Raw genomic sequence first — 27793 nt, 5'->3', positions numbered from 1 at the left:
TGCTGTTCCCATATCATTTGACACTGTTCCCATCGATTTGGGCAATTTTTAGGCCCTCTGCAGACCGCCGGGGGGAGCCGCCTGAAAAATGCTCGAGTTTCCCATAGACTTACATTGGGCTCGTTACTAGGGTCGAGCACCCGAGTATTCCAATGTGCTCGACCCGAGCAACGAGTACCCGAGCATTTTAGTGCTCGCTCATCACTAATCACTTACTGAACTTAGTTTCCTCAGTTCCCTTGGATGAATATCTCAACTACATTGAGCCCAACCTCGGTTAATTTTGTTCACTGAGCTCAAATAGATGCAGACGGTGCTGGAAATGTGAAAACTCAAATGTGCATTTTTTGGGGTAATCTCTGAAGACGAGTCCTGGCTGGAGAAGTTATCGAGGTGGTCTGGGCCAGATAGAAAAGTCAACAACCCCAATCAGAAAGTACATCAGCTGCAAATCCCTCTTATATGTTCTCCAGGACTGGTATCTACCACTATATGGTCACCATGTGGTGGTAATATCGGTCTTAGTCTGGGTATAGAGATTTATTTTCAGTAACAGCACGGTCATCTGGTGAGGTACCCTATACCCATTATTAGGGTGAGCCACCATAGTCATAAACAAGGTTATCCAGTTAGGGGCCCACTCAGATGTTTTTCCCCTTGATGTGGACCCCTAGGTACGCCTCTGCCCCCCGCCAAGTATAAAACATCAGCATCACACCAGTGCACAGCAAGAACTTTATATTGATATCATAACTAATATTTTGTAAACATATATGTCTCTCTTGCGATACACAACCATTTATTACTCTATGGCCACTGGGTGGCGCTGTCCTGAGGCTCGCGATTTACACCCATTGCCAAAACATTAAAGAAAATAACCGCTAGTTACGATTCTTGTTCATACATTTGGATATAGTAAAGGCGCGGGATCGTCCCCACACAACGGTGATACACAAGACACACAATCCAGCATATGGATTACTAAATATTACACAATTGTTCCTTGGCTCATGTAACACAAAATGAGTTGATGAAGGATTCGGGGTTGGTGGGGGTGGAATAATACACAGACAGTGCTATCCAGAAATACGTGGCTCCATGTCTGAAGATGAAGGGGATGGCAGGACGGGTCGTCAGTGCCGCTCCTGGTACTGCATCGCCATCTGTTGGCTCAGCTTCAGGGCAATCTCCCCGATCAATGTCCAGTACTCGTCAAAACTGATCTTCCCGTCCTCATCCAGATCCAAGGACTGAATCAACTTGTTGGCCGCCTCCTTGTTCTGGGTGTGCTGGGGACAGAGAAAACAGAAAATATGACTAGAATCATTACAGGTATCTCCATCGTCATATCCTTTCTTGGTGAGCTCAGAGAGGAGGTCACCAGGGTCTCCAGAAGCCAAAGCCAAACCAGTGTCCTACAGGATGACCCCTTCATTACAGAAGATGATGCTTATAGGAATGGTATCAGGCTTAAGATTTGTTCCTATCAGTCAGCGTCCCTGAACTCGGGGAAATTGGTCCAGATTAGACATGAGCTTAAAGCGGACACCATAGCCCTGTTTTATCTGGTAGATTAACTGCTGCCAAGATGTCAACCCCATCTGGTGGCACAGGAGGTCTCTGACCACAAACCTCCTGTCTGGAAGCTCCTACTTGGCACTTCTGCGCTTGATCCGCACCACGTTCCTCCTTTTAGATGCCTGGACCTGAATAGTTTGGTAGAGAAGGTTGGCGTGCACTCTGCAGAGCGAGCGAGGTGCAGATGAGGTGGGGTATAACAGTCAGTAGGTAAAGATTCACCGCACACTCTTAGTTGTAGATTTTCTATGCAACAAAGTTTATATACGTAAGTGGTGATTGCACATTTACACAAATATAAAAAGGTGCAGGAAGTGCGACTGTAATAAATTAACGTAACATTTCGACCCAGCAGGGTCTTATCCATATAGAGTCGCGTGTAAAGCTACAGTGGTGCAGAGGTCTCAGGATAAAGTACCGTATTTTTTGGACTATAAGACGCACCTAGGTTTTAGAGGGGGAAAATATAAAAAAAAATGTAAGCAAAAAATGTGGTCATGAAGCCCTGTTAAGTGGGGTGGGGTCTGCTGCTGACATTGTTATAGGGGTAATGTCCCCCAATTCTGTTAATATCCCTCATCCTGGTATATATGGCCTCTTCCTTCCTGTTATACGTGGCCCTCATCCCCATCCTGGTATGTATGGCCCCCCTCATCCCTCTTCCTGGTATGTATGGCCCCCTTCATCCCTCATCCTGCTATGTATGGCCTCCTTCATCCATCATCCTGCTATGTATGGCCCCCTTCATCCATCATCCTGCTATGTATGGCCCCCGTCATCCATCATCCTGCTATGTATGGCCCCCTTCATCCCTCTTCCAGGTATGTATGGCCCCCTTCATCCCTCTTCCAGGTATGTATGGCACCCCTCATCCCTCTTCCAGGTATGTATAGCACCCCTCATCCCTCTTCCTGGTATGTATGGCCCCCTTCATCCCTCATCCTGCTATGTATGGCCCCACTTATCCCTTTTCCTGGTATGTATTGCACCCTTCATCCTGGTATGTATGGCCCCCTTCATCCCTCTTCCTGGTATGTATGGCACCCCTCATCCCTCTTCCTGGTATGTATGGCCCCCTTCATCCCTCTTCCTGGTATGTATGGCCCCCTTCATCCCTCTTCCTGGTATGTATGGCCCCCTTCATCCCTTTTCCTGGTATGTATGGCCCCCTTCATCCCTCATGCTGGTATGTATGGCCCCCCTTCTCCCTCTTCCATGTCAAGCATACCAGGAAGAGGGATGAGGGGGTCCATACATACTAGGATGAGGGATAAAGGATGCCATACATACCAGGAAGAGGGATGAGGGGTGCCATACATACCAGGATGAGGGATGAAGGGTGCCATACATACCAGGAAGAGGGATGAGGGGTGCCATACATACCAGGATGAGGGATGAAGGGTGCCATACATACCAGGATGAGGGATGAAGGGTGCCATACATACCAGGATGAGGGATGAAGGGTGCCATACATACCCATGGGCATGGGGAGCAGTGAATATTCATATTCTTTAGCAGTGGGCACAGTGTAGGATGCAGCAGTGGGTTACTGCCTCCTGTGCCCCGCTCCTTCGCTGCTGCAGCTCCCCGCACCACCCACTATATATATACAGTACAGACCAAAAGTTTGGACACACCTTCTCATTTAAAGATTTTTCTGTATTTTCATGACTTTGAAAATTGTACATTCACACTGAAGGCATCAAAACTATGAACTAACACATGTGGAATTATATACTTAACAAAAAAGTGTGAAACAACTGAAAATATGTCTTATATTCTAGGTTCTTCAAAGTAGCCACCTTTTGCTTTGATGACTGCTTTGCACACTCTTGGCATTCTCTTGATAAGCTTCAAGAGGTAGTCACCGGAAATGGTCTTCACTTCACAGGTGTGCCCTGTCGGGTTTAATAAGTGTGATTTCTTGCCTTATAAATGGGGTTGGGACCATCAGTTGTGTTGTGCAGAAGTCTCGTGGATACACAGCTCATAGTCCTACTGAATAGACTGTTAGAATTGGTATTATGGCAAGAAAAACGCAGCTAAGTAAAGAAAAACGAGTGGCCATCATTACTTTAAGAGATGAAGGTCAGTCAGTCTGAAAAATTGGGCAAACTTTGAAAGTGTTCCCAAGTGCAGTTGCAAAAACCATCAAGTGCTACAAAGAGACTGGCTCACATGAAGACCGCCCCAGGAAAGGAAGACCAAGAGTCACCTCTGCTTCTAAGGATAAGTTTATCCGAGTCACCAGCCTCAGAAATCGCAGGTTAACAGCAGCTCAGATTAGAGACCAGGTCAATGCCACACAGAGTTCTACCAGCAGACACATCTCTACAACAACTGTTAAGAGGAGACTTTGTGCTGCAGACCTTCATGGTAAAATAGCTGCTAGGAAACCACTGCTAAGGACAGGCAACAAGCAGAAGAGACTTATTTGGGCTAAAGAACACAAGGAATGGACATTAGACCAGTGGAAATCTGTGCTTTGGTCTGATGAGTCCAAATTTGAGATCTTTGGTTCCAACCACCGTGTCTTTGTGCGACGCAGAAAAGGTGAACGGATGGACTCTACATGCCTGGTTCCCACCGTGAAGCATGGAGGAGGAGGTGTGATGGTGTGGGGGTGCTTTGCTGGTGACATTGTTGGGGATTTATTCAAAATTGAAGGCATACTGAACCAGCATGGCTACCACAGCATCTTGCAGCGGCATGGTATTCCATCCGGTTTGCGTTTAGTTGGACCATCATTTATTTTTCAACAGGACAATGACCACAAACACGCCTCCAGGCTGTATAAGGGCTATTTGACTAAGAGGGAGAGTGATGGGGGGCTACGCCAGATGACCTGGCCTCCACAGTCACCAGACCTGAACCCAATCGAGATGGTTTGGGGTGAGCTGGACCGCAGAGTGAAGGCAAAAGGGCCAACAAGTGCTAAGCATCTCTGGGAACTCCTTCAAGATTGTTGGAAGACCATTTCCGGTGACTACCTCTTGAAGCTCATCAAGAGAATGCCAAGAGTGTGCAAAGCAGTCATCAAAGCAAAAGGTGGCTACTTTGAAGAACCTAGAATATAAGACATATTTTCAGTTGTTTCACACTTTTTTGTTCAGTATATAATTCCACATGTGGTAATTCATAGTTTTGATGCCTTCAGTGTGAATGTACAATTTTCATAGTCATGAAAATACAGAAAAATCTTTAAATGAGAAGGTGTGTCCAAACTTTTGGTCTGTACTGTATATATATATATATATATATATATATATATATATATATATATATATATATTGGACTATAAGAGGCACCCCCCACTTTCCTACAAAATTTTGGAGGAAAAAAGTGCATCTTATTATCCAAGAAATATGGTAGATACAATTCAAGATGTGATTGTCATGGAACATGACCTGGAGCAGGTGTGGTGCAGGAGCGCTCCCGCGCCTTCCTGGTGTGCATGCGTTCTAGAAGAGCCTCTTATACCTTGTGTATTTGTTGATGACGGGGGGGAATTGCACACATTATTCTGCACTTTATCATCTTCACACTTAGTGTCAGTCTGTGCAATATCCACTATAGATTGTGTGCTCCCTCCAGTCCCCGACCACATAGGTACGGTAGGAAGTCTATCCCCAGTCTGTACCCCAACATTACAGCTCTGCTCATGTCCACCGTCCTGTCTTTGTGCTTGGTCCTGGGACTTCTGGTACTTCTGCTGGCATCTGAGCAGCATGCTCCTGATTGGGGTCTGCTACAGAGTTCTGCGGCTTCTGGTGGAGTGTTGACCCCTTTTGAAATCAGAAGCTGGCAGCCCCAGTACTGGACAGGACAATGTCTGACCCTGAATCCGCTTCGGAGGACCGGACGCTAGATCAGGTTTGTTGTAAACTGTCTCTGGTCTCTATACAGTGGTGTTCAAAATAATAGCAGGGTGTTCACAAACATGAGTTATCACAACATCTTCATACTGGTTGTTATTTCCAGCATTGGGAACATTGCTCACTGTTTTCTAATTCAAAACACGAAGAGTAATGTAGATAATGTATAACTACTTTACAGAAAAGAACAAAAAATATGAACATTGTTCTGTTCTAAAAAATGCATTTGTCTTTACAAACTTACAATATGTCTCTTCTTTTTTTTGAGGATTTCGCATTCCTATGAATCACTAACCTAATATTTAGTTGTTACAGTTTTTTAGAGCTGCGTCACATCTATGTTGCATAGAGTTAACCAACTTCTGGCCCCTGTCAGCTGTTATTCCAGCCCATGATACTTTGACTACATCCCACAATTTTTGGGCATTTGTTGGCTTTGCCTCAGAAATGGCATTTTTGATCTCACCCCATCTATCGGATTAAGGTCCGGGGATTGGGCTGACCACTCCATAACCTCAATTTTGTTGGACTGGAAACAAGATTTTTCTTGTTTACTGGTGTGCTTAGGGTCATTGTCTTGGTGAAACACGAATTTCAAGGGCATATCCTCTTCAGTGTAAGGCAACATGACCTCTTCAAGTATTTTAATATATGCAAACTGGTCCATGATCCCTGCTATGCAGTAAATAGGTCCGGACCATAGTAAGAGAAACATGCCCATATCATGATGCTTCACCACCATGCTTCACTGTCTGCAGGGTGTACTATGGCTTGAATGCAGAGTTTGGGGGTCGTCTGACGAACTGTCTGCGGTCCTTGGACTCAAAAAGAACAATTTTACTTTCATCAGTCCACAAAATGTTTCTCCATTTGTCTTTAGGCCAGTTGATGTGATCTTTGGCAAATTGTATCCGCTTCAGTACATGTCTTTTTTAACAGTGGGACTTTGCGGGGACTTCTTGCTAAGAGATTAGCTTCACACAGGCGTCTTCTAACTGTCACAGTCCTCACAGGTAACTTGGAGACTGTCTGTGATCATCCTGGAGCTGATCATTGGCTAAGCCTTTGCCATTCCGGCTATTCTTCCATCCATTCGAATGGTAGTCTTCTGTTTTCTTCCACGTCTCTCTGGTTTTACTTTCCATTATAAAGCATTGGAGATCATTGTAGCTGAACAGCTGATCATTGTCTGCTCTTCTTCATAAGTTTTACCCTCTCCAATCACTAATCACAGTACGCTGTTCTTCTAAAGAATGTCCCCAACAACCCATATTTCTCAGGCTTTCAAGGAGAAATGCATGTACAACATGTGCTGGCTTCACCCTTAGATAAGGGCCATCCGATTCACACCTGTTTCTTCACAGAATGATTGACCTCACTAATTGACCTCCACACTGCTATTATATTGAACATACCAAGTATAATTAATTATTCACAGACTCAGAAACCAGCAGATCATGAATGCCGAGTCTGGGCATTCTACTGCACCGACTTGTAAATTGTCTGACATGCGGTAATATAAGTTATACCAAAAACCATGATTAATTTGGTCAGTCATCTTGGACTTCTAGTATTTTGAACACTACTGTGTGTCTCTCACGATGCTTAAATATAGACGGCTCATTAGGTTTTTTCAAAGCTATTTTCATGGTTTCACCACTGGATTCACCACAGGCTCCAGGCTCCACAACACTTTTACTGCTACCACCTGACCTTGTGCCCCCAGAGAACACCATGCTAGTCACCACGTCTTGCTGCCATAGTTTTGCTCGTCTGTCTGTGTGCTGGAGGGATGAGCTGCCCATCTGCAGCCTGTGATGAGGGCTGCCACAAGGAATTTCAGGGCTCCAAACTGGCAAAATTCTCCGGCCCCCTTGAGTCTCCACCTTCACCCCTCAGGTTTAGTGACATGCAGATGTCATTGTGCAGGAAGGGGGACGAGGTGAGCTGTGATGCTGCCTACTGTGAATCTGTTATCTCTTGTTGACCAACGTGTTGAGATGATGAAGAGGCTCTTACTAATGTGGCCTTTCTTGAATTTCGGCATTAAATATGAAACATTGGAAAGAATTTCAGCATACCCATGTGGGATGTGGACTGTCTTACCCTATTCCTGCCCCTGAAGACAACAAACGCGTCATGTGAATACTGTCATGCGGTTTTATATGTAAAAGTGATGTGCTTCCTATGTAATGTATTATGGTAATGTACAGCATCATGTGACTATAATATAGGATACGCTTATACAGTAATTTAGCAACAGTATAAGACATAGGATAAGGATAATAGGATTAGCATATGAGATAGGAAGTAGTTAATGAGAGAACTAGCCCAGTGGGTGGGCACTGGTGTTAATAAAATGGGGGGCACTTCCTCATAGAGCAAGTTCAGAGAGAGTTAGTGAAGTGCATAGTGAACGTCAAGATCAGGCACAGTGGGCTGCTAGGGGCAGCATGTCTCTCGTTCCAGGCAGCGGGAGGCATTACTGGGATCCGTAACCTAAGATCTGCCCAGAGAGGTCCCTCCTTGAGCTTGTTACAGACAAAAGAATCACTTTTGTATTATAGTAGTTATATTCTTGTACATAGGAGCAGTATTATAGTAGTTATATTCTTGTACATAGGGGCAGTATTATAGTAGTTATATTCTTGAACATAGGGGGCAGTATTATAGTAGTTATATTCTTGTACATAGGAGACAGTATTATAGTAGTTATATTCTTGTACATAGGGGGCAGTATTATAGTAGTTATATTCTTGTACATAGGGGGCAGTATTATAGTAGTTATATTCTTGTACATAGGGGCAGTATTATAGTAGTTATATTCTTGTACATAGGAGCAGTATTATAGTAGTTATATTCTTGAACATAGGGGGCAGTATTATAGTAGTTATATTCTTGTACATAGGAGACAGTTTTATAGTAGTTATATTCTTGTACATAGGGGGCAGTATTATAGTAGTTATATTCTTGTACATAGGGGGCAGTATTATAGTAGTTATATTCTTGTACATAGGGGGCAGTATTATAGTAGTTATATTCTTGTACATAGGAGCAGTATTATAGTAGTTATATTCTTGTACATAGGGGGCAGTATTATAGTAGTTATATTCTTGTACATAGGGGGCAGTATTATAGTAGTTATATTCTTGTACATAGGGGGCAGTATTATAGTAGTTATATTCTTGTACATAGGAGCAGTATTATAGTAGTTATATTCTTGTACATAGGGGCAGTATTATAGTAGTTATATTCTTGTACATAGGGGCAGTATTATAGCAGTTATATTCTTGTACATAGGGGGCAGTATTATAGTAGTTATATTCTTGTACATAGGGGGCAGTATTATAGTAGTTATATTCTTGTACATAGGGGGCAGTATTATAGTAGTTATATTCTTGTACATAGGAGCAGTATTATAGTAGTTATATTCTTGTACATAGGGGCAGTATTATAGTAGTTAGATTCTTGTACATAGGGGGCAGTATTATAGTAGTTAGATTCTTGTACATAGGGGGCAGTATTATAGTAGTTAGATTCTTGTACATAGGGGGCAGTATTATAGTAGTTATATTCTTGTACATAGGGGCAGTATTATAGTAGTTATATTCTTGTACATAGGGGCAGTATTATAGTAGTTAGATTCTTGTACATAGGGGGCAGTATTATAGTAGTTATATTCTTGTACATAGGGGCAGTATTATAGTAGTTATATTCTTGTACATAGGGGCAGTATTATAGTAGTTATATTCTTGTACATAGGGGGCAGTATTATAGTAGTTATATTCTTGTACATAGGGGGCAGTATTATAGTAGTTATATTCTTGTACATAGGAGCAGTATTATAGTAGTTATATTCTTGTACATAGGGGCAGTATTATAGTAGTTATATTCTTGTATATAGGGAGCAGTATTATAGTAGTTATATTCTTGTACATAGGGGGCAGTATTATAGTAGATATATTCTTGTACATAGAAGCAGTATTATAGTAGTTATATTCTTGTACATAGGGGCAGTATTATAGTTGTTATATTCTTGTACGTAGGGGCAGTATTATAGTAGTTATATTCTTGTACATAGGAGCAGTATTATAGTAGTTATATTCTTGTACATAGGAGCAGTATTATAGTAGTTATATTCTTGTACATAGGGGGCAGTATTATAGTAGTTATATTCTTGTACATAGGAGCAGTATTATAGTAGTTATATTCTTGTACATACGAGCAGTATTATAGTAGATTCTTGTACATAGGAGCAGTATTATAGTAGTTATATTCTTGTACATAGGGGGCAGTATTATAGTAGTTATATTCTTGTACATAGGGGCAGTATTATAGTAGTTATATTCTTGTACATAGGGGGCAGTATTATAGTAGTTATATTCTTGTACATAGGGGGCAGTATTATAGTAGTTATATTCTTGTACATAGGGGCAGTATTATAGTAGTTATATTCTTGTACATAGGGGCAGTATTATAGTAGTTATATTCTTGTACATAGGAGCGGTATTTTATTAGTTATATCCTTGTACATAGTATTACCATATTATTCTTGGTACTCACAGTCAGGACATGCGGCAGCTCCTGCTTTACCATCTCTCGAAACTCCTTCTTGTTCATCTTGTCATGTTTTCCTTTCTTCTTCGCGTAGTCGTAATATTTACGGACCAAAATCTCTATAGCGGATTCCAGCTCGCTGCAGCCGGACGCCATTTGTGCACAGGATTGGGTGACTCCTTATTGAGTGGTCAAATCAATCTGCGAAAGTTGTCGTCTATCCTGTACAGTGTCAGCTCTTGAGTCTAGCATTGCTTTATATATGATGTCATTTCTTGCTTCTTCCCGTCATCTCCTTCGTCTCACGGGATTCTACATTTAGAGATGGAAGAGAAAGATAAAATATTAGAAATCTAAAAATGTATTTCTATATCTGAATCCAGCGACGAAGGAGAAGACGGGAGAGAGGGGACGGGAAGGGGGACGGGAGAGAGGGGACGGGAGAGAGGGGACGGGACAGAGGGGACGGGACAGAGGGGACGGGACAGAGGGGACGGGAGAGAGGGGACGGGAGAGGGGACGGGAGAGGGGACGGGAGAAGGGACGGGAGAAGGGACGGGAGAGGGGACGGGAGAGGGGACGGGAGAAGGGACGGGAGAAGGGACGGGAGAAGGGACGGGAGAAGGGACGGGAGAGGGGACGGGAGAGAGGGGACGGGAGAGAGGGGACGGGAGAGAGGGGACGGGAGAGAGGGGACGGGAGAGAGGGGACGGGAGAGAGGGGACGGGAGAGAGGGGACGGGAGAGGGGACGGGAGAGGGGAAGGGAGAGGGGAAGGGAAAGGGGACGGGAGAGGGGAAGGGAGAAGGGATGGGAGAGGGGACGGGAGAGGGGAAGGGAGAGGGGAAGGTAGAGGGGACGGGAGAGGGGACGGGAGAGGGGATCCTATAAACAATGGCGACACATCCTGTGATACCTACCAAGTATCTAATCAGCTGCTCTATCCCCAGAGAAATGTGACCATAGTGGAGAAAGGGCTGATCACACCAGTCTGTAATACAAGAAAACAAGCTGCTACCTGTGCTGTGATCTTGTCCACGAGATCCACCCCAACCTAAGATCCCCTATATATCCCCTTATATCGCCCACCACCACACCCGTCATCCCTTTACCCATTATCGTATTAGTATAGTGCTGCTCACATCCCCGGATATCAGTGCGGGGTGTCAGGCCGTCCCCGGATAGCAGTGCGGGGTGTCAGGCCGTCCCCGGATAGCAGTGCGGGGTGTCAGGCCGTCCCCGGAGAGCAGTGCGGGGTGTCAGGCCGTCCCCGGAGAGCAGTGCGGGGTGTCAGGCCGTCCCCGGAGAGCAGTGCGGGGTGTCAGGCCGTCCCCGGAGAGCAGTGCGGGGTGTCAGGCCGTCCCCGGAGAGCAGTGCGGGGTGTCAGGCCGTCCCCGGAGAGCAGTGCGGGGTGTCAGGCCGTCCCCGGATAGCAGTGCGGGGTGTCAGGCCGTCCCCGGATAGCAGTGCGGGGTGTCAGGCCGTCCCCGGATAGCAGTGCGGGGTGTCAGGCCGTCCCCGGAGAGCAGTGCGGGGTGTCAGGCCGTCCCCGGAGAGCAGTGCGGGGTGTCAGGCCGTCCCCGGAGAGCAGTGCGGGGTGTCAGGCCGTCCCCGGAGAGCAGTGCGGGGTGTCAGGCCGTCCCCGGAGAGCAGTGCGGGGTGTCAGGCCGTCCCCGGAGAGCAGTGCGGGGTGTCAGGCCGTCCCCGGAGAGCAGTACGGGGTGTCAGGCCGTCCCCGGAGAGCAGTGCGGGGTGTCAGGCCGTCCCCGGAGAGCAGTGCGGGGTGTCAGGCCGTCCCCGGAGAGCAGTGCGGGGTGTCAGGCCGTCCCCGGAGAGCAGTGCGGGGTGTCAGGCCGTCCCCGGATATCAGTGCGGGGTGTCAGGCTGTACCCGGATATCAGTGCGGGGTGTCAGGCTGTCCCCGGATATCAGTGCGGGGTGTCAGGCTGTACCCGGATATCAGTGCGGGGTGTCAGCCCGTCCCCGGATATCAGTGCAGGGTGTCAGGCCGTACCTGGATATCAGTGCGGGGTGTCAGGCCGTACCTGGATATCAGTGCGGGGTGTCAGGCCGTACCTGGATATCAGTGCGGGGTGTCAGGCCGTACCTGGATATCAGTGCGGGGTGTCAGGCCGTACCTGGATATCAGTGCGGGGTGTCAGGCCGTACCTGGATATCAGTGCGGGGTGTCAGGCCGTACCTGGATATCAGTGCGGGGTGTCAGGCCGTACCTGGATATCAGTGCGGGGTGTCAGGCCGTACCTGGATATCAGTGCGGGGTGTCAGGCCGTACCTGGATATCAGTGCGGGGTGTCAGGCCGTACCTGGATATCAGTGCGGGGTGTCAGGCCGTACCTGGATATCAGTGCGGGGTGTCAGGCCGTCCCTGGATATCACTGTAGGGTGTCAGCTGCTCCTGTCCCTGGATATCAGTGCGGGGTGTCAGGCCGTCCCCGGATATCAGTGCGGGGTGTCAGGCCGTCCCCGGATATCAGTGCAGAGTGTCAGGCCGTACCTGGATATCAGTGCGGGGTGTCAGGCCGTACCTGGATATCAGTGCGGGGTGTCAGGCCGTCCCTGGATATCACTGTAGGGTGTCAGCTGCTCCTGTCCCCGGATATCAGTGCGGGGTGTCAGGCTGTACCCGGATATCAGTGCGGGGTGTCAGGCCGTCCCTGGATATCAGTGCGGGGTGTCAGGCCGTCCCTGGATATCAGTGCGGGGTGTCAGGCCGTCCCCGGATATCAGTGCGGGGTGTCAGGCCGTCCCCGGATATCAGTGCGGGGTGTCAGGCTGTACCTGGATATCAGTGCGGGGTGTCAGGCCGTCCCTGGATATCAGTGCGGGGTGTCAGGCCGTCCCTGGATATCAGTGCGGGGTGTCAGGCTGTACCTGGATATCAGTGCGGGGTGTCAGGCCGTCCCTGGATATCAGTGCAGGGTGTCAGGCCGTACCTGGATATCAGTGCGGGGTGTCAGGCTGTCCCTGGATATCACTGTAGGGTGTCAGCTGCTCCTGTCCCCGGATATCAGTGCGGGGTGTCAGGCTGTACCCGGATATCAGTGCGGGGTGTCAGGCCGTCCCTGGATATCAGTGCGGGGTGTCAGGCCGTCCCTGGATATCAGTGCGGGGTGTCAGGCCGTCCCCGGATATCAGTGCGGGGTGTCAGGCCGTCCCCGGATATCAGTGCGGGGTGTCAGGCTGTACCTGGATATCAGTGCGGGGTGTCAGGCCGTCCCTGGATATCAGTGCGGGGTGTCAGGCCGTCCCTGGATATCAGTGCGGGGTGTCAGGCTGTACCTGGATATCAGTGCGGGGTGTCAGGCCGTCCCTGGATATCAGTGCGGGGTGTCAGGCCGTCCCTGGATATCAGTGCGGGGTGTCAGGCCGTCCCTGGATATCAGTGCGGGGTGTCAGGCTGTACCTGGATATCAGTGCGGGGTGTCAGGCCGTACCTGGATATCAGTGCGGGGTGTCAGGCCGTCCCTGGATATCAGTGCGGGGTGTCAGGCCGTCCCTGGATATCAGTGCGGGGTGTCAGGCCGTACCTGGATATCAGTGCGGGGTGTCAGGCTGTACCTGGATATCAGTGCGGGGTGTCAGGCCGTCCCTGGATATCAGTGCGGGGTGTCAGGCTGTACCTGGATATCAGTGCGGGGTGTCAGGCCATCCCTGGATATCAGTGCGGGGTGTCAGGCTGTACCTGGATATCAGTGCGGGGTGTCAGGCCGTCCCTGGATATCAGTGCGGGGTGTCAGGCCGTCCCTGGATATCACTGTAGGGTGTCAGGCCGTCCCTGGATATCAGTGCAGGGTGTCAGGCCGTCCCTGGATATCAGTGCAGGGTGTCAGGCCGTCCCTGGATATCAGTGCGGGGTGTCAGGCCGTACCTGGATATCAGTGCGGGGTGTCAGGCCGTCCCTGGATATCAGTGCGGGGTGTCAGGCCGTACCTGGATATCAGTGCGGGGTGTCAGGCCGTACCTGGATATCAGTGCGGGGTGTCAGGCCGTACCTGGATATCAGTGCGGGGTGTCAGGCCGTCCCTGGATATCAGTGCGGGGTGTCAGGCCGTCCCTGGATATCAGTGCGGGGTGTCAGGCCGTCCCTGGATATCAGTGCGGGGTGTCAGGCCGTCCCTGGATATCAGTGCAGGGTGTCAGGCCGTCCCTGGATATCAGTGCAGGGTGTCAGGCTGTACCTGGATATCAGTGCGGGGTGTCAGGCCGTCCCTGGATATCACTGTAGGGTGTCAGCTGCTCCTGTCCCTGACTCTGGGATCCGTCCCTGGCTCTGGGATCCGTCCCTGGCTCTGGGATCCGTCCCTGGCTCTGGGATCCGTCTCTGGGATCCGTCCCTGGCTCTGGGATCCGTCCCTGACTCTGGGATCCGTCCCTGACTCTGGGATCCGTCCCTGGCTCTGGGGTCCGTCCCTGGCTCTGGGATCTGTCCCTGGCTCTGGGATCTGTTCCCTTCCTCGTCTTCCTCATCCTGGTTTCTGTTTCCTGTCCTCAGATCCTCCCCCAGCTGCTGCCATTGCTCAGCCCAGAGCTCAGGAGCAGTGTGTCCTCCCCACCATCTGTGTGGGTGTACACCGATGTAGCAGAGCTGTGTGTGATCTGTGGTGTTACATAGGACTGCAGGTGACATCTACTACATGACCACAACATACTGCACCCGTTAGGCCGTGTTCACACCAAGTTTTTAAGTCCTTTGTTTATACGCTGGAAAAAATCTGACTAATAGCAGCCGCCTCTCCTATGCATTTATACCTATATTGTGGACAGTATTAAAAATGCCTCCAATCGTGTCTCTAGCCTTTACATGATGTAGTGGACACGAGCTGCCAAGCTCAGTGATTGGCTGTACTTGTGAATTCACCGCTGCAGCCAATCAAGGTTTGTGGCCAATTTAATTCCAACATTTTAAAAAGGTTTAAACATTCTTACAGAAATGTCCTCTAGTCGTCCGTGTCCTGCAGCGATTTTTATTTACCCCTAAAAGTTTTAGCAGAAGATCGAGTGATCTGATCTGCTCCCTGCCTGGTGTCCTTGTTGTGGGCTGCTATTACCCCCCACCACCAGACCCTCACACAGGATCCTGCACTGAAAACACTCTATTTTTGCCAGTGTACTCATGGTGCCCCTCCTCCACTGTGTCACAGCCAATTTCCAACCATAGCTCCCAACCATCCCGGTTTCGGCAGGACTGTCCCACTTTGAGGGCTTAGTCCCGCGTCCCGTCACAGCTCAGCTGTTCTCCCGGCTGTGGAGGGTGGTGGGGTGGGTTGCGGCGGTGGAGCAGCGGGCACAGGTAGTAGACGGCAGCTGCAGCTACCACGTGTGCCCGCTGCTAAAGAGAATGAATATTCACTCCCCTCCATGCCCATGAGAGTGAATATTTATTCTCCTTAATAGCACACACTGTCAGTCGCAGCCACAGGCTTCCTGCTGCGGCTCCGCGATCCTGTGTGTCCGCTATGGGTGTGGAGAAGAGTGTATATTCATTCTCTTTAGTAGTGGGCACAGAGGATCGCGGAGGCTATGCTGACAGTGCGCGCTATTAAGGAGAATGACTATTCACTCCATAGTCCCATGGAGAGGAGTGAATATCCCCGTAGCTCACCTCGGCATCTGAGGGCGCATGGCAGTGACGTCATGCGCTGCTCAGATGCTAAGATCAGCTGCCGGCAGATTGAACACAGCGCTGGAGCAGATCGGAGGAAGGTGGATAGAAGTGTTTATTTTTTTCATGTGTGCAGTGATGGGGGGCCATGCATAACAGGATTGGGTCTGAGGGGGCCATGCATAACAGGATTAAGTCTGAGGGGTCCATGCATGCCAGGATTGGGGATGAGGGGGTCATGCATGCCAGGAGCGGCTCACTCTCCCCGGCTCCTCTGCTGATCGGTCGCATAGATTACAGCGGGGGACACTTAGGTGAGTGTAAGGATTTTATTATTTTATTCTTATTTTTACACAGGGACACTACAGGAGCCAACACTGCTATCCTCATCATTGTTCCTGCTGGTGCTGTTTGCAGCGCCAGCAGGGAAGTATGATGAGGGTAGTGTTCAGCACTTGGGAACTGTAACGCTGATTCCCAGGCGCCGGTCCGTGTAATCCTGATGCGGCACACGATTGCCACATGTGTGACACACACGGATATCTCTGGTACCGGTTTTTCCAGTACCGGGAATATACGGACATGTGAATCTGGCCTTAATTGAAGCTGGATGCTACCTGCCATTTCTATTTGTAGGTCTATGCCCAGGAGAGGAATATCTAATAGCACAGGTTCCCATCTACAACAGATCAGGCTTGTAGGTAGCAGATGGGCGCACACAAAGATCAGACTTGTAGGTAGCAGATGGGCGCACACAAAGGTTAGGCTTGTAGGTAGCAGATGGGCGCACACAAAGGTTAGGCTTGTAGGTAGCAGATGGGCGCACACAAAGGTTAGGCTTGTAGGTAGCAGATGGGCGCACACAAAGATCAGACTTGTAGGTAGCAGATGGGCGCACACAAAGGTTAGGCTTGTAGGTAGCAGATGGGCGCACACAAAGATCAGACTTGTAAGTAGCAGATGGGCGCACACAAAGGTTAGGCTTGTAGGTAGCAGATGGGCGCACACAAAGGTCAGGCTTGTAAGTAGAGATGAGCGTTGTTCTACTCGAACTGTTCGCCAATCTCAAATTCGAGCTGTTTTGGGCGGTGTTCGAGCAGTTCGGCGAACACGAACAATTTGAGAAAAATTCGGCTGTTCGAGGTTATGTTCGATAACTGTTCGTGCACCAAAATCATAACTGGATTTTTTCTCAGTAGTGATGAAAATTAATGTTAATCCGCAGTTTGAGTGTACAGCGGGGCGGGGGGAGGGGCAGGGGATGGATCTCTGCAGGAATAATGAAGATCTCCATTTTTTTTTCTCTTTCCCGCATTTGCAGTGGGGAGGTGCAATCTGTCAGCCTATCAGCAGCGCACACACGGAGCGAAGTGCTTTTTTTCACACAAGCAAGGGCATGTGTGATTGGCAGTGTATGTCACATGTCCTTGCCCTATAAGACCAAGCCATTTTCCCCGTCGCCACCATTTTCTCACTGCTGCAGCTGCGTGTTAGACGGCACCGCTGTTGCTGTGTGCGCTATACCTTGTTAATTTCAAGCCAATTTTCGCACAAATCTACAGATAGCTTGGGAGTAGGGAATAGTTGTGATTGCAGTCCTTTTAAGGACTAGGTTACAGCATTTCCTACGACTTTTATCAGGCAGGTCTGTGCTCTTAAATAGATAGATTGTGGGAGTAAAGACTAATTGTAATTGGAGTCCTTTTCAGGACTAGGTTACATCAGTTCCTATCAGTTTTTGCCAGGCAGGTCTGTGCCAGTGCTGTGCAAGTTTTTTTCACAGCATTTGGCTGAATCTAGCAAAGCTAATCCTTTTTGGCCTATTGCAGAGTGTGTTAGTCAGTGGAGTAGCCTATCTGTGTTGCAAGATATACCACCTGTGTATAGAATACCAATTTTTTTACTGCACCTAGTGAAGTAAAATCTTTTGGGCATAGCATCATTCTATTAGTCCATCTATACTGGCCTCCATCAGGTTGCAAATTGAATATAATTTTTTTCTGCATCTAGCTCTGAAAAAATATTTGGCCTTCTAGTAGTGTGTCGGACTTTCTCTATTAGTCCTTCTATACTGACCTCCATCAGGTTGCAAATTGAATATAATTTTTTTCTGCATCTAACCCAGCCAATAGTTTTGGCCTAATACCACAGTTTGGCCACTCAGCTCTGCTCGGTTACCATCCATTGTTTTTTTGTGCAAACAACTCCAGAGTTGTTAATTAGTTAACCACCAAAATGAGTGGAAAAAGGCCTGCTGCTGGTGGAAAGGGGAATAGGCGCGTTGGGAAGGGGAAAAAGGTTGTGTCCGTGGGGTAGGTGTTAAAGCAACAGTAACATCTGCAGAAGAAAGACCATCTTCCAGCCAAACTAAAATGTCTACTTCTTTTAGCGGACAATGTGATAAGATCTCTTTCTTACGGCCACGCCAATCGCTACAAATTCCAGATGAGGCACAAAAACAGCAGGTGCTTCAACGGATATCAAGTGCTCCTTTAAGTGGGCTCTCCTCCACCTCAACTTCACCATCACAAATACTCCAGTCCTCAAAGGTGTCACCCAAATCGCACTTGCTTCCTCACAGCTCCCAAATCTCCAGCTGCCCGTCTGAGTATGAGATAGAACAGATGGTTGAGTCTGCAGAGCTGTTTACTCATACTATAGCCTGGGAATCAGAGGTCGACTCCAGCGCTTCTCTGAATCCAGACGAGGAAATGATCTGCACTGATGCCCAGAATCTTTATGAGTCGGATCCAGGACCAGACGCAGAAGGTTCTGACCATAATGTAGACCCTCATTCCCAAACTGTAACTCCTGTTGGTGGAGACAATGAGGAAGACGATGATAAGACTCAAATACCTGATTGGAGCGACAACTTTAGTTTTTTGTCAGGGCAGGAACAGGTTGGCTCTGAGGACGACGGGTGTGATAACGCACAGGGTGATGATGATGAGGTCGGAGATCCCACTTACTGTCAACCCACAGTCAGCCAAGAGATGAGGTCAGCAGAGGAGGTGGAGGAAGATGCTAGTGACGACGAGGTCAGGTTGCGCCTTCCTGGACAGAGACGTAGTACTGGAAGCACGTCAACAACTGCATCCTCAAACACAACTCTGCCTCTCACCACAAGTCGTGGTGGCTCTTCAGGTCGCATGGGTGCTAAGCCTTGCATAGCCTGGGCATTTTTTCAGATCGATAAAGATGACCCAACTCGTGTTATCTGTAACATTTGTCAGCAAAAGCTAAGTAGAGGCCAAAAAATACATAGTTTGAGTACTTCATGCATGAACCGGCACATGGACATGAAACATAAGTTGCAGTGGGAAGCTCAGTGTGCTACAATGCGGCCTAGCCGGCCGGGCCAACCACCGTCTGCCATATCTTGTGCATCCGCGGCCTCTTCATCCTCTGTGACTGGGGGGACAGCAGTCACACCTGTTTTGGGGCGCAGACCTGCCACCTCTTTACCCGCAACAGCCAGCGTGATTGGCAGGTCATCATTTTCTTTGGAGGTGGTAACACCAGCTGGTGTTGAGCGCTGTCCGACATTGATAGCACCACCTTTGGATCAAGGCAACCTAACATGTCCGCCTGCATCTTCCTCACAGACCGGCAGTTTGCCGGGGACACCCTTATCAACCCCGTCTAAGCACAATAGCCAGCCCTCGGTCCCTCAGATGTGGACAAGTAAAAGACCATTTCCTCCTAGCCATGAGAAAGCTAAGAGGTTGAATTTCACCATCTGCAAGTTCTTGGCTACAGAAATGCTGCCTTTCCGCCTGGTGGACACAGGGGATTTTCGAGACCTTATGTCCGTCGCAGTGCCCCAGTACCAGATGCCCAGTCGGCACTACTTCTCAAAGAAAGGTGTGCCTGCGCTCCACCAGCATGTCGCACACAACATCACCGCTTCTTTGAGAAACTCTGTGTGTGACAGGGTGCATTTCACCACAGACACTTGGACGAGTAGGCATGGACAGGGGCGTTACATGTCGCTGACTGGGCACTGGGTAACTATGGTGACAGCAGGACAAGGGGCTGCTGTCCAAGTCTTGCCGTCCCCACGAGTTGTGCGTCAATCCTCTTTATGTCAAAGTTCCTCCACTGCTTCTGCCTCCTCAACCTCCTCTCGGTCTTCCACCTGCACCCAAAGCCTGTCTGGTCATGCCACAAGCTTTCTAACTGCGCAGAAGGGATCCTGCATACCTCCTTACTATGCTGGCAGTAGGGCTCAACGTCATCAGGCGGTTTTTACATTGAAATGTCTGGGAAATGTGAGTCACACAGCTGAGGAGTTGTGGTCAGCTCTGGAGAACCAATTTCATGAATGGTTGTCTCCACTGGACCTGAAACCAGGGAAGGCCGTGTGCGACAATGCTGCAAACCTGGGTGCGGCCCTTCGCCGGGGCAATGTCACACACGTGCCTTGTATGGCTCACGTGTTGAACCTGGTTGTCCAGCAATTTTTAGCCCACTATCCCAGACTAGATGGCCTTCTGCAGAGGGCACGGTCGCTGTGTGCTCACTTTCGCCGTTCGCATCCCGCAGCTCAGCGACTTACATCTCTACAGAAGTCGTTGGGCCTGCCACTTCACCGGCTAAAATGCGATGTGCCTACCCGGTGGAATTCAACTCTGCACATGTTGCAGCGACTGTGGCAGCACCGACAAGCCCTGGTGCAATACGTTCTGACGTATAGCCTGGGCCAACGAGATTCAGAGGTGGGGCAAATCACGCTGGAGGAGTGGTCTCAGATCAGGGACCTATGCACCCTTCTGCACAGTTTTGAAATGGCGACGAAGATGTTTAGTGCTGACGATGCCATTATCAGCATGACTATTCCGGTGATTTACATGCTGGAGCACATGTTAAACAGAATTCGGAGTCAGGTGGTGGCACAAGAGGAGGTGGAGGAAGTAGAGGAGGAGGAGTTGTATGCGGAAGGGCTAACATCTGCAAGGTCCAGACGGTCGGCAGCACCAAGGCGGCAGGCATGTGAGGGTGGGGGAGATGGTTTTACCAGGGCGCATGGTAGCAGCCAAACTAGTGAGGAAGGTGCAGGAGCCCAGGAAGAAGTGGAGGACGAACTGATGGAAGACTCATCAGATGAGGGAGACCTTGATCACATTTCTGTTGTGCGAGGTTGGGGGGAGAGGACAGAGGAAGGAAGCATGATTGTTACCTCGCCACCAACACAACAGGGACTTGGTGCTCCTGGATGCGCAACACACATGAGTGCCTTCTTGCTGCACTACCTGCAACATGACCCTCGAATTGTGAGAATTAGAAATAATCCTGACTACTGGGTTGCCACACTGTTAGATCCCCGGTACAAAAGTAAATTTGCAGAAATTATTCCTGCCATAGAAAGGGATGCACGCATGCAGGAGTATCAGCAGAGACTGTTGCAGAATCTTACATGTGCTTTTCCACAAAATACCAGTGGTGCACGTAGTGAATCTCACAGTTCCAACTTGCCAACCGTGGGACCGTCAAGTGTTCAGCACTCAAACCGTAACAGAACCACAGTATCTGCTGGTAACATCAATTTTGCGGAATCATTTCACCACTTTTTTAGCCCATCCTTTGCAAGGCCACAGGAGACAAGAAGTCTGACACATAGTCAACGCCTAGAGACGATGGTACAGGAGTATCTCCAAGTAAACATTGAAGCCACGACTGTGTCACTGGACCCTTGCTCTTTTTGGGCTTCCAATCTGGATAAATGGCCGGAGCTAGCCACTTACGCCTTGGAGATCTTGTCATGCCCCGCAGCCAGCGTTCTGTCTGAACGTGTGTTCAGCGCTGCTGGTGGTGTGCTGACAGATAAGCGCACGCGGCTCTCCACTGATAATGTAGACAGACTCACGTTCATAAAGATGAACAAATCATGGATCCGAAACGACTTTTCTACCCCTGTGTCATCCTGGGGAGAGTAAAAGCTTGATGATTGGTTAAAATCACCCTACCAACCGTTTTAAGCTTTCAAATTACTAATCATGTTTATCTGTATCTTGGCTGGAAAATAATTTGGGCTTTGTAGCAGTGTGCAGCACTGATTCTATTAGGCCATCTATAATAAGCTCCACCAGATTTAAAATTACTAATCATGTTTATCTGTATCTTGACTGGAAAATAATTTGGGCTTTGTAGCAGTGTGCAGCACTGATCCTATTAGGCCATCTATACTAAAGCTTCACCAGATTTAAAATTAATAATAATTTTTAGCTGCATCTAGCCCGGAAAATAATTTTGGGGCTCCGAGATGCGCAAGACACATAAGTGCCTTCTTGCTGCACTACCTGCAGCATGACCCTCATATTGTCAGAATTCGAAGTAATCATGACTACTGGGTTGCCACACTCTTAGATCCCCCAAACTTTTCGATCAACCTTTTCATTTTAATAAAGACCAAAAAAATGGTCATTTTTGAAATTATAAGCATTAGCAGGTTGTTAGAAACTGAAATCAAACAGTTTTCAACTCAAAACTTTATTCTAGGTGATGTTACATTTTCACATAGGACCCCTTGTTCGAAAGGAGCTTCTGAACTCTCTCGTCCATTGAATTTGTCAGGTTTTGGATGGTTTCTGCTTCAATTGTTTTGCATGAGGACAGAATACCCTCCCAGAGCTGTTGCTTAGATGTGAACTGCCTCCCGCCATCATAGACACTCCTTTTAATGATGCTCCAAAGGTTCTGAATGGGGTAGAGGTCAGGGGAGCATGGGGGTCACACCATAAGTTTGTCCCCTTTTATGCCCATATCAGCCAGAGATACAGATGTTTTATGTGCAGCATGAGATGGTGCATTATCATGCAGAAAAATGATCTTGCTGTGAAATACACGGTTCTTCTTCTTGAACCATGGCAGGAAGTGCTGTTTGAGAAAATCCACATACATTATGGAGTTCATCTTTAGCGCCTTCAGGGATCCTAAAGGGGCCGACAATCTCTCTCCCCATGATTCCAGCCCAAAACATTACTCCACCTCCTCCTTGTTGGCGCTGTAGCCGTGTTTGCGTGGGGTGTCCATCAACCAGCCATCCTCCACTCCATCCATCTGGACCATCGAGCGCTGCACGGCACTCATCCGTGAACAAAACAGTTTTGAAATCAGTCTTCATGTAATGTTTGGCCCACTGGAGCCGTTTCTGCTTGTGTGAAGTGGATAGAGGAGGTCGACAGGATGGCGTATGCACAGCTGCAAACCTCTGAAGGACCCTGCATCTTGTTGTTCGGGGGACGTTGGAGGCACAAGCAGCTTCAAAAACTTGTCTGCTGCTATGACAAGGCTTTTTTGCCGCTGCTCTTTCAACCTGACGTAATTGCCTGTAGGAAAGAGTCCTCAATTTGCCCTTATCAGCACGCACACGTGTGTACTGTGAATCAGCTACATACTTCTTGATTGCCAAGACACTTCATCCTGATCATCGCACAATGTTGATTGTAGTCATGCCTTGACCTAAACACTCCACAATTTGTTGCTTCTCAGCAGCCGACACATCCTTTTTCTTTCCCATTTTGGCAGAAAATGTAGGCTGCTTAATAATGTGAGACAGCCTTCTTAAGTAGTCTTGCCTTTCATTGGACACACCTGCCAAACTAATTAGCACAGGTGTCTGCAATTGCTTACAGTGATATAAAGAGCCCTGACACACATCACCATCAATGAGTTTAACTGACAAACAAACAAATTCTTCCCTTATCACTCCTAAACACTTTTTGTATAATAATTTGGAACGCGGTGTACATGTGCTTTTCCACAAAACACCAGTGGTTCACGTAGTGAATCTTACAGTTCTAACTTGCCAACCGTGGTCTGTATGGAGTTGTTCAATAAAGGGCCCAAAATTAAGATAACATAGATGGGAGAGGTCTCTATGAATAGGAATTCCTAAGTATTTGATACCCTGTGAGGGCCAGGCAAAGGGAAAGTTGGACTGGATGGAATCCTATATGGATTTGGGGAGGGAGACATCGAGGGCCTCAGACTTCGCTGCATTGATTTTAAAATTTGACCATGTAACAAAGTGATCTATTTCAGCCATAACAGCATGGATGGATATATGTGATTGAGTGATATATACTAGGACATCATCAGCAAATAGAGAGCACTTGTACTCGGTGCCTCCCACCTCAATCCACCTAATATTGGGGTTATGGCGAATTGATGAGAGCAGGTGCTCCGTCACTAGGATGTATAAGAGAGGGGACAGAGAACATCCCTGCCTTGTCCCATTGGTGATTGTGAAAGGTGATGAAAATGTTCTGACGCGCCCCCTGGGCCTTGGGACACCCGGAGCCGGACCCTTTTTGGTGGATGCTGGTGGTTGTAGTCTTCGTGGCGACGACCCGGTTCCGTGGCTCAGGGCGGTCAAACCAGTGGCGGAACTATTTATGTGGTTTTGATGTTTAAATGTCCGACTACGCCACCCGTGGATTGCGGTCAGAGTGAACCGCCGCTACAGGGCAGACCGCTAAGGCTGGTGTTGTGGGTGCAGCAGAGCGTAGCATAACTCCCCACGGGAGGAGTATAGCCTCAGGGCAGTGTATGCGGAGGATGGGGGTGATGGTGCAGGGCAGCAGCAGTAACGACACGGAGTCAGTGATGCAGTCCAGGGCCTTTACTCACAGTTCTTATTATCCAGACCACGTCTGCAGGTAACGGCTGCCCACGTCGTACTGTGCTCACCAGGTGAGGGGCTCAGACAACTCCCAGATAACTTTGGAGTGCTTCACAGGACCCCCTTTGTGTGTCCTTTGTCTGGCCTTTCTTACCAACCCTTCTGTCCGGCTGCCTCGGGCCTCCTCTTGGTAAACTTGGCGCCAGTTTCCCTGACCCTATGTGGTGCCTTCCTAGCGGGTGGAGCAAGGGGCTGCGCCACATAAAATGTCAGAGCCTCCTGTTTCTAGCTGAGGGTCGTTTCCTGCCTCCACTAGTTTCGGGGACCGGTCTCCCCCTTTGGCCTGACCCCTCCACGCAGGTGGATTCGGGCGTGCGGTGGCGACTCGCCCGTCCGCACCCCTGAGATCCCTTCGTTCCTCGTTCCTGGAGCCTTCTCCGCTCCTCTTCCTTCCTTCTCCCTCTTCCAGGCCTGGGCCTCTGTTACTAGGCCCGCCTCCGGAGCAGAGCTCATGCAGAGCCCCTGCTCCCTGCCAGTTCTGCTCAGACTTCTCTGCACTGAACTAAGATGGTGCCCACCTTTTATACTCCCTTCTCAATGCACCCAGGAACTGCTTCCTCCCTGCTCCTGCACTACAGGGTTCCCCTTCCTCAGTGTTCCCTCCCCCCACTCCAGCCAGGGACAGGGACTGTCGTGCCCATCTCAGGGGCATATTGGTCGCCCTGCCCCACGGCAATGTGGTGTAATGCATGCAGGTGTCGGGTCCTGATCCACACTCCATCCTTACCTGAGAGTGAGATATCACACCTCTGGGTGAGGTGCAATACCTCTGTAGCAACCGAGCCCTCAGGGTGCTACAGTTCCATTTATCTTCAGCCTAGGTGACGTATTGTGATACAGGGCCGTGATTTTGGCTATAAAAGGGTCCCCTAGAGCCCTACCCCAAGCTTTTTAAGAGAATCATATATGGTGTGCCAGGAGACTCTATGGAATGCTTTCTCAGCATCCAACGAGAGTATCTAACTACAAATTTTTAACTGCATCTAGCCCAGGAAATACTTTGTGCCTAGTAGCAGTGTCTGCTAGTCAGCGGATTATCCCGGCTGTTAAGCAAGCTACACCACCTGTAGTTTAGACACTTAATTTTTTCAAAGGAAATGCTTCGGGACCACGGGATACTCAGTGAAGAGCATCAGGAGGCACCCCAAGGCATAGGGGCTGGGACTGGCACTAGGATGCCTTGCGGTGGACAGCCGAGCTCGATCCTTATAAAAGCTTTTTAACTGCAGCAGCTTTAGTGGACGCTACTGGAGCTGGAATTACGCGGCTGCTGGCATGAGACTTGCCCTCCAATAGATCCTTGTAAATGGATTTAAAGTGTATTCATTCAAATTAGAGAGACAATTTAAATTAAAAAGCTTAGAGATGCCTCCACCACAGGGGGGCTCGCTCGACCCACCAGCGGACAGGCACCAGTATTGGGAGAGGGGGGCTGGCCGTCAGGGTTCACCGCGGCTCTGGCACAAACCTGGCGACACGGAGGTGGCACGGGCAGGAGCGGACTGAACGTGTCGGCTTCTCACTTTTTGGATTTTAGAAGGGCATGACATGCCTATATCTGTGTCTCCCCCTCCTTTTACTCCTCCACCTCTTTTCTTTTCGCATGACTATATGTACTTGTCACTTTTCCATGTGTTAGTTATGTCTTCTGAGCAGTTTGTCAGCTTTTGGACACCTTTGAAGGTGTTTTCTATGTGTTTCTATGTGTTTTTGTTTGCCTGCCATTGGTTTTAACGGTGTTCGAAGGTGTTCGACGAACAGTTCGACGAACAGTTCGGCGAACACACGGGTGTTCGACGAACCGAACCGAACTCGAACACTACGGGGGTGGCTCAACACTACTTGTAAGTAGCAGATGGGCGCACACAAAGGTTAGGCTTGTAGGTAGCAGATGGGCGCACACAAAGGTCAGGCTTGTAAGTAGCAGATGGGCGCACGTATTTTGATCAACCTGTGTACTAAGTACCTGAATTTTATAACTGTAGTCTATAAGGAATGCCGTTCACAATTCATTTACTTGATGTTCACACAGTACCGTTGGTGTGGTTTAGAAACTTCTCAGTGGTTGTCGTGATAAAGAGGCCGGTTGTCAGCATTAAGGGGCCACATGGCTGTGTATTATCCCGATTATCGCACCCATGACAGCCCTTCCTATGAAGCCGCACACAGACTATGAAATAATGAGGAAACATCTTATAATTCCAGTCTCTTTATTGTCACAGGGCAGGAATAAAGGCACGATATACAGATTGGGCCGTCGCCATGTGATGAAGACATCACTGCTTCTTAGGTTTCATGTCTCGCTCAACGTTCTTGCTCATCAGTCCGACCAGGCTCCAATACTTCCCAAACTTCATATCACTGTCCTGGTTAATAGACAGTTTAACCATCTCCTCTAACGAGACGTCCTAAGAAAATAGAACAGTTTTATGTGAAATCTTGTTCAAGAAATCTCCACCCACAATAATGGCATGTAACGAAGGGAAAGGACCAGGATATCGAAAACATTACATGTCTATAGTCTGGTTCATTGGTCTTGGCCATCGACCACCAGAAGTATCAGGAATCCCACCCCCTATTAATCTCTCCTTATTAATAATAATCTCGCTGATTTTGCGGGACTTACCTTCATCAGGTGCGGCAGCTCCGTCTGAGAAAGTTTGATGAAATCATTGACGCTCAGAGTTTCTTTGATGCCCTCCTCTCCGGCGTGGTCAATAAACCATTTCACTGTGGTCAGAATGGCACCTTCCAGTTCAGTCTGTGAAGATGGCATCTTATGCCGTGCAGAACAGTGGCATTAATACGCCTGGCATCATGAATGGAGGAGCACATGCAATAAAAGCCAGAAGCCAAGGAGATAGCGGGAAGGGGAAACAAAGAGCAGGAATGGACCCAAAGTTGAGTAAGGAGCTCAGCAATAGAAAGCAGAGGGCAGCAGGTGACACTGAAGCAGGAGACATCACCACCAGGGCTTCTTCTCCTCTGACTCTACTCACTCACACAGATGTAGCTACAGTGCCTACAAGTAGTATTCAACCCCCTGCAGATTTAGCTGGTTTGATAAGATGCAAATAAGTTAGAGCCTTCAAACTGCAAACGAGTGTAGGTTTTATGAACAGAAGCATAAATCTTACAAACCAAAAAGTTATGTTGCTCAGTTGAATTTTATTAAATTTTAAACATAAAAGTGTGGGTCAATTATTATACAACCCCTATGTTTAATATTTTGTGGAATAACCCTTGTTTGCAATTACAGCTAATAATCGTCTTTTATAAGACCTGATCAGGCCGGCACAGGTCTGTGGAGTTATCTTGGCCCACTCCTCCATACAGATCTTCTCCAAGTTATCTAGGTTCTTTGGGTGTCTCATGTGGACTTTATTCTTGAGCTCCTTCCACAAGTTTTCAATTGGGTTAAGGTCAGGAGACTGACTAGGCCACTCCAACACCTTGACTTTTTCCCTCTTGAACCAGG

General features: G+C 48.5%; 2 protein-coding genes across 5 annotated transcripts in view; both read right to left on the bottom strand.

Annotated features, from left to right (window-relative positions):
• Positions 1-721: 721 nt before the first annotated feature.
• On the bottom strand, positions 722-15654 carry LOC141152745 (protein S100-A16-like). Of its 3 annotated transcripts, none has more exons than XM_073637376.1 (4): positions 15633-15652; positions 10930-11000; positions 10017-10322; positions 722-1289 (listed from the first exon to the last, which is right to left on the bottom strand). In XM_073637376.1, exons 3-4 carry the CDS (start codon positions 10164-10166, stop codon positions 1134-1136), a joined length of 306 nt encoding a protein of 101 aa, XP_073493477.1. In that variant the 5' UTR covers positions 10167-10322; positions 10930-11000; positions 15633-15652; the 3' UTR covers positions 722-1133. The 3 variants fall into 3 exon arrangements, with proteins under 3 accessions (XP_073493477.1, XP_073493478.1, XP_073493479.1); XM_073637377.1 differs by lacking the exon at positions 15633-15652 and adding an exon at positions 12055-12073; XM_073637378.1 differs by lacking the exon at positions 10930-11000 and having other exon boundaries at positions 15633-15654.
• Positions 15655-26519: 10865 nt separating this feature from the next.
• The window catches only part of LOC141152744 (protein S100-A16-like), a 65781-nt gene continuing 64507 nt past the window's right edge, over positions 26520-27793 (bottom strand). The window contains exons 4-5 of one of the 2 annotated variants that reach the window (XM_073637375.1): positions 26942-27091; positions 26520-26723 (exon numbers count right to left, since the gene is read on the bottom strand). In XM_073637375.1, coding sequence (XP_073493476.1) covers positions 26592-26723; positions 26942-27091 — 282 coding nt within the window. In that variant the 3' untranslated portion in view covers positions 26520-26591. The remainder of the gene's footprint in view (positions 26724-26941; positions 27092-27793) is intronic. The other variant, XM_073637374.1, reaches the window with a different exon arrangement.

Source organism: Phyllobates terribilis, unplaced genomic scaffold, assembly GCF_046119375.1.
Source record: "Phyllobates terribilis strain yellow unplaced genomic scaffold, ASM4611937v1 Scaffold_6__1_contigs__length_29720123, whole genome shotgun sequence".
NCBI lineage: Eukaryota > Metazoa > Chordata > Amphibia > Anura > Dendrobatidae > Phyllobates > Phyllobates terribilis.
The sequence above is the reverse complement of the archived record's forward strand: the minus strand, read 5'-3'. Positions and strand labels throughout refer to the sequence as shown.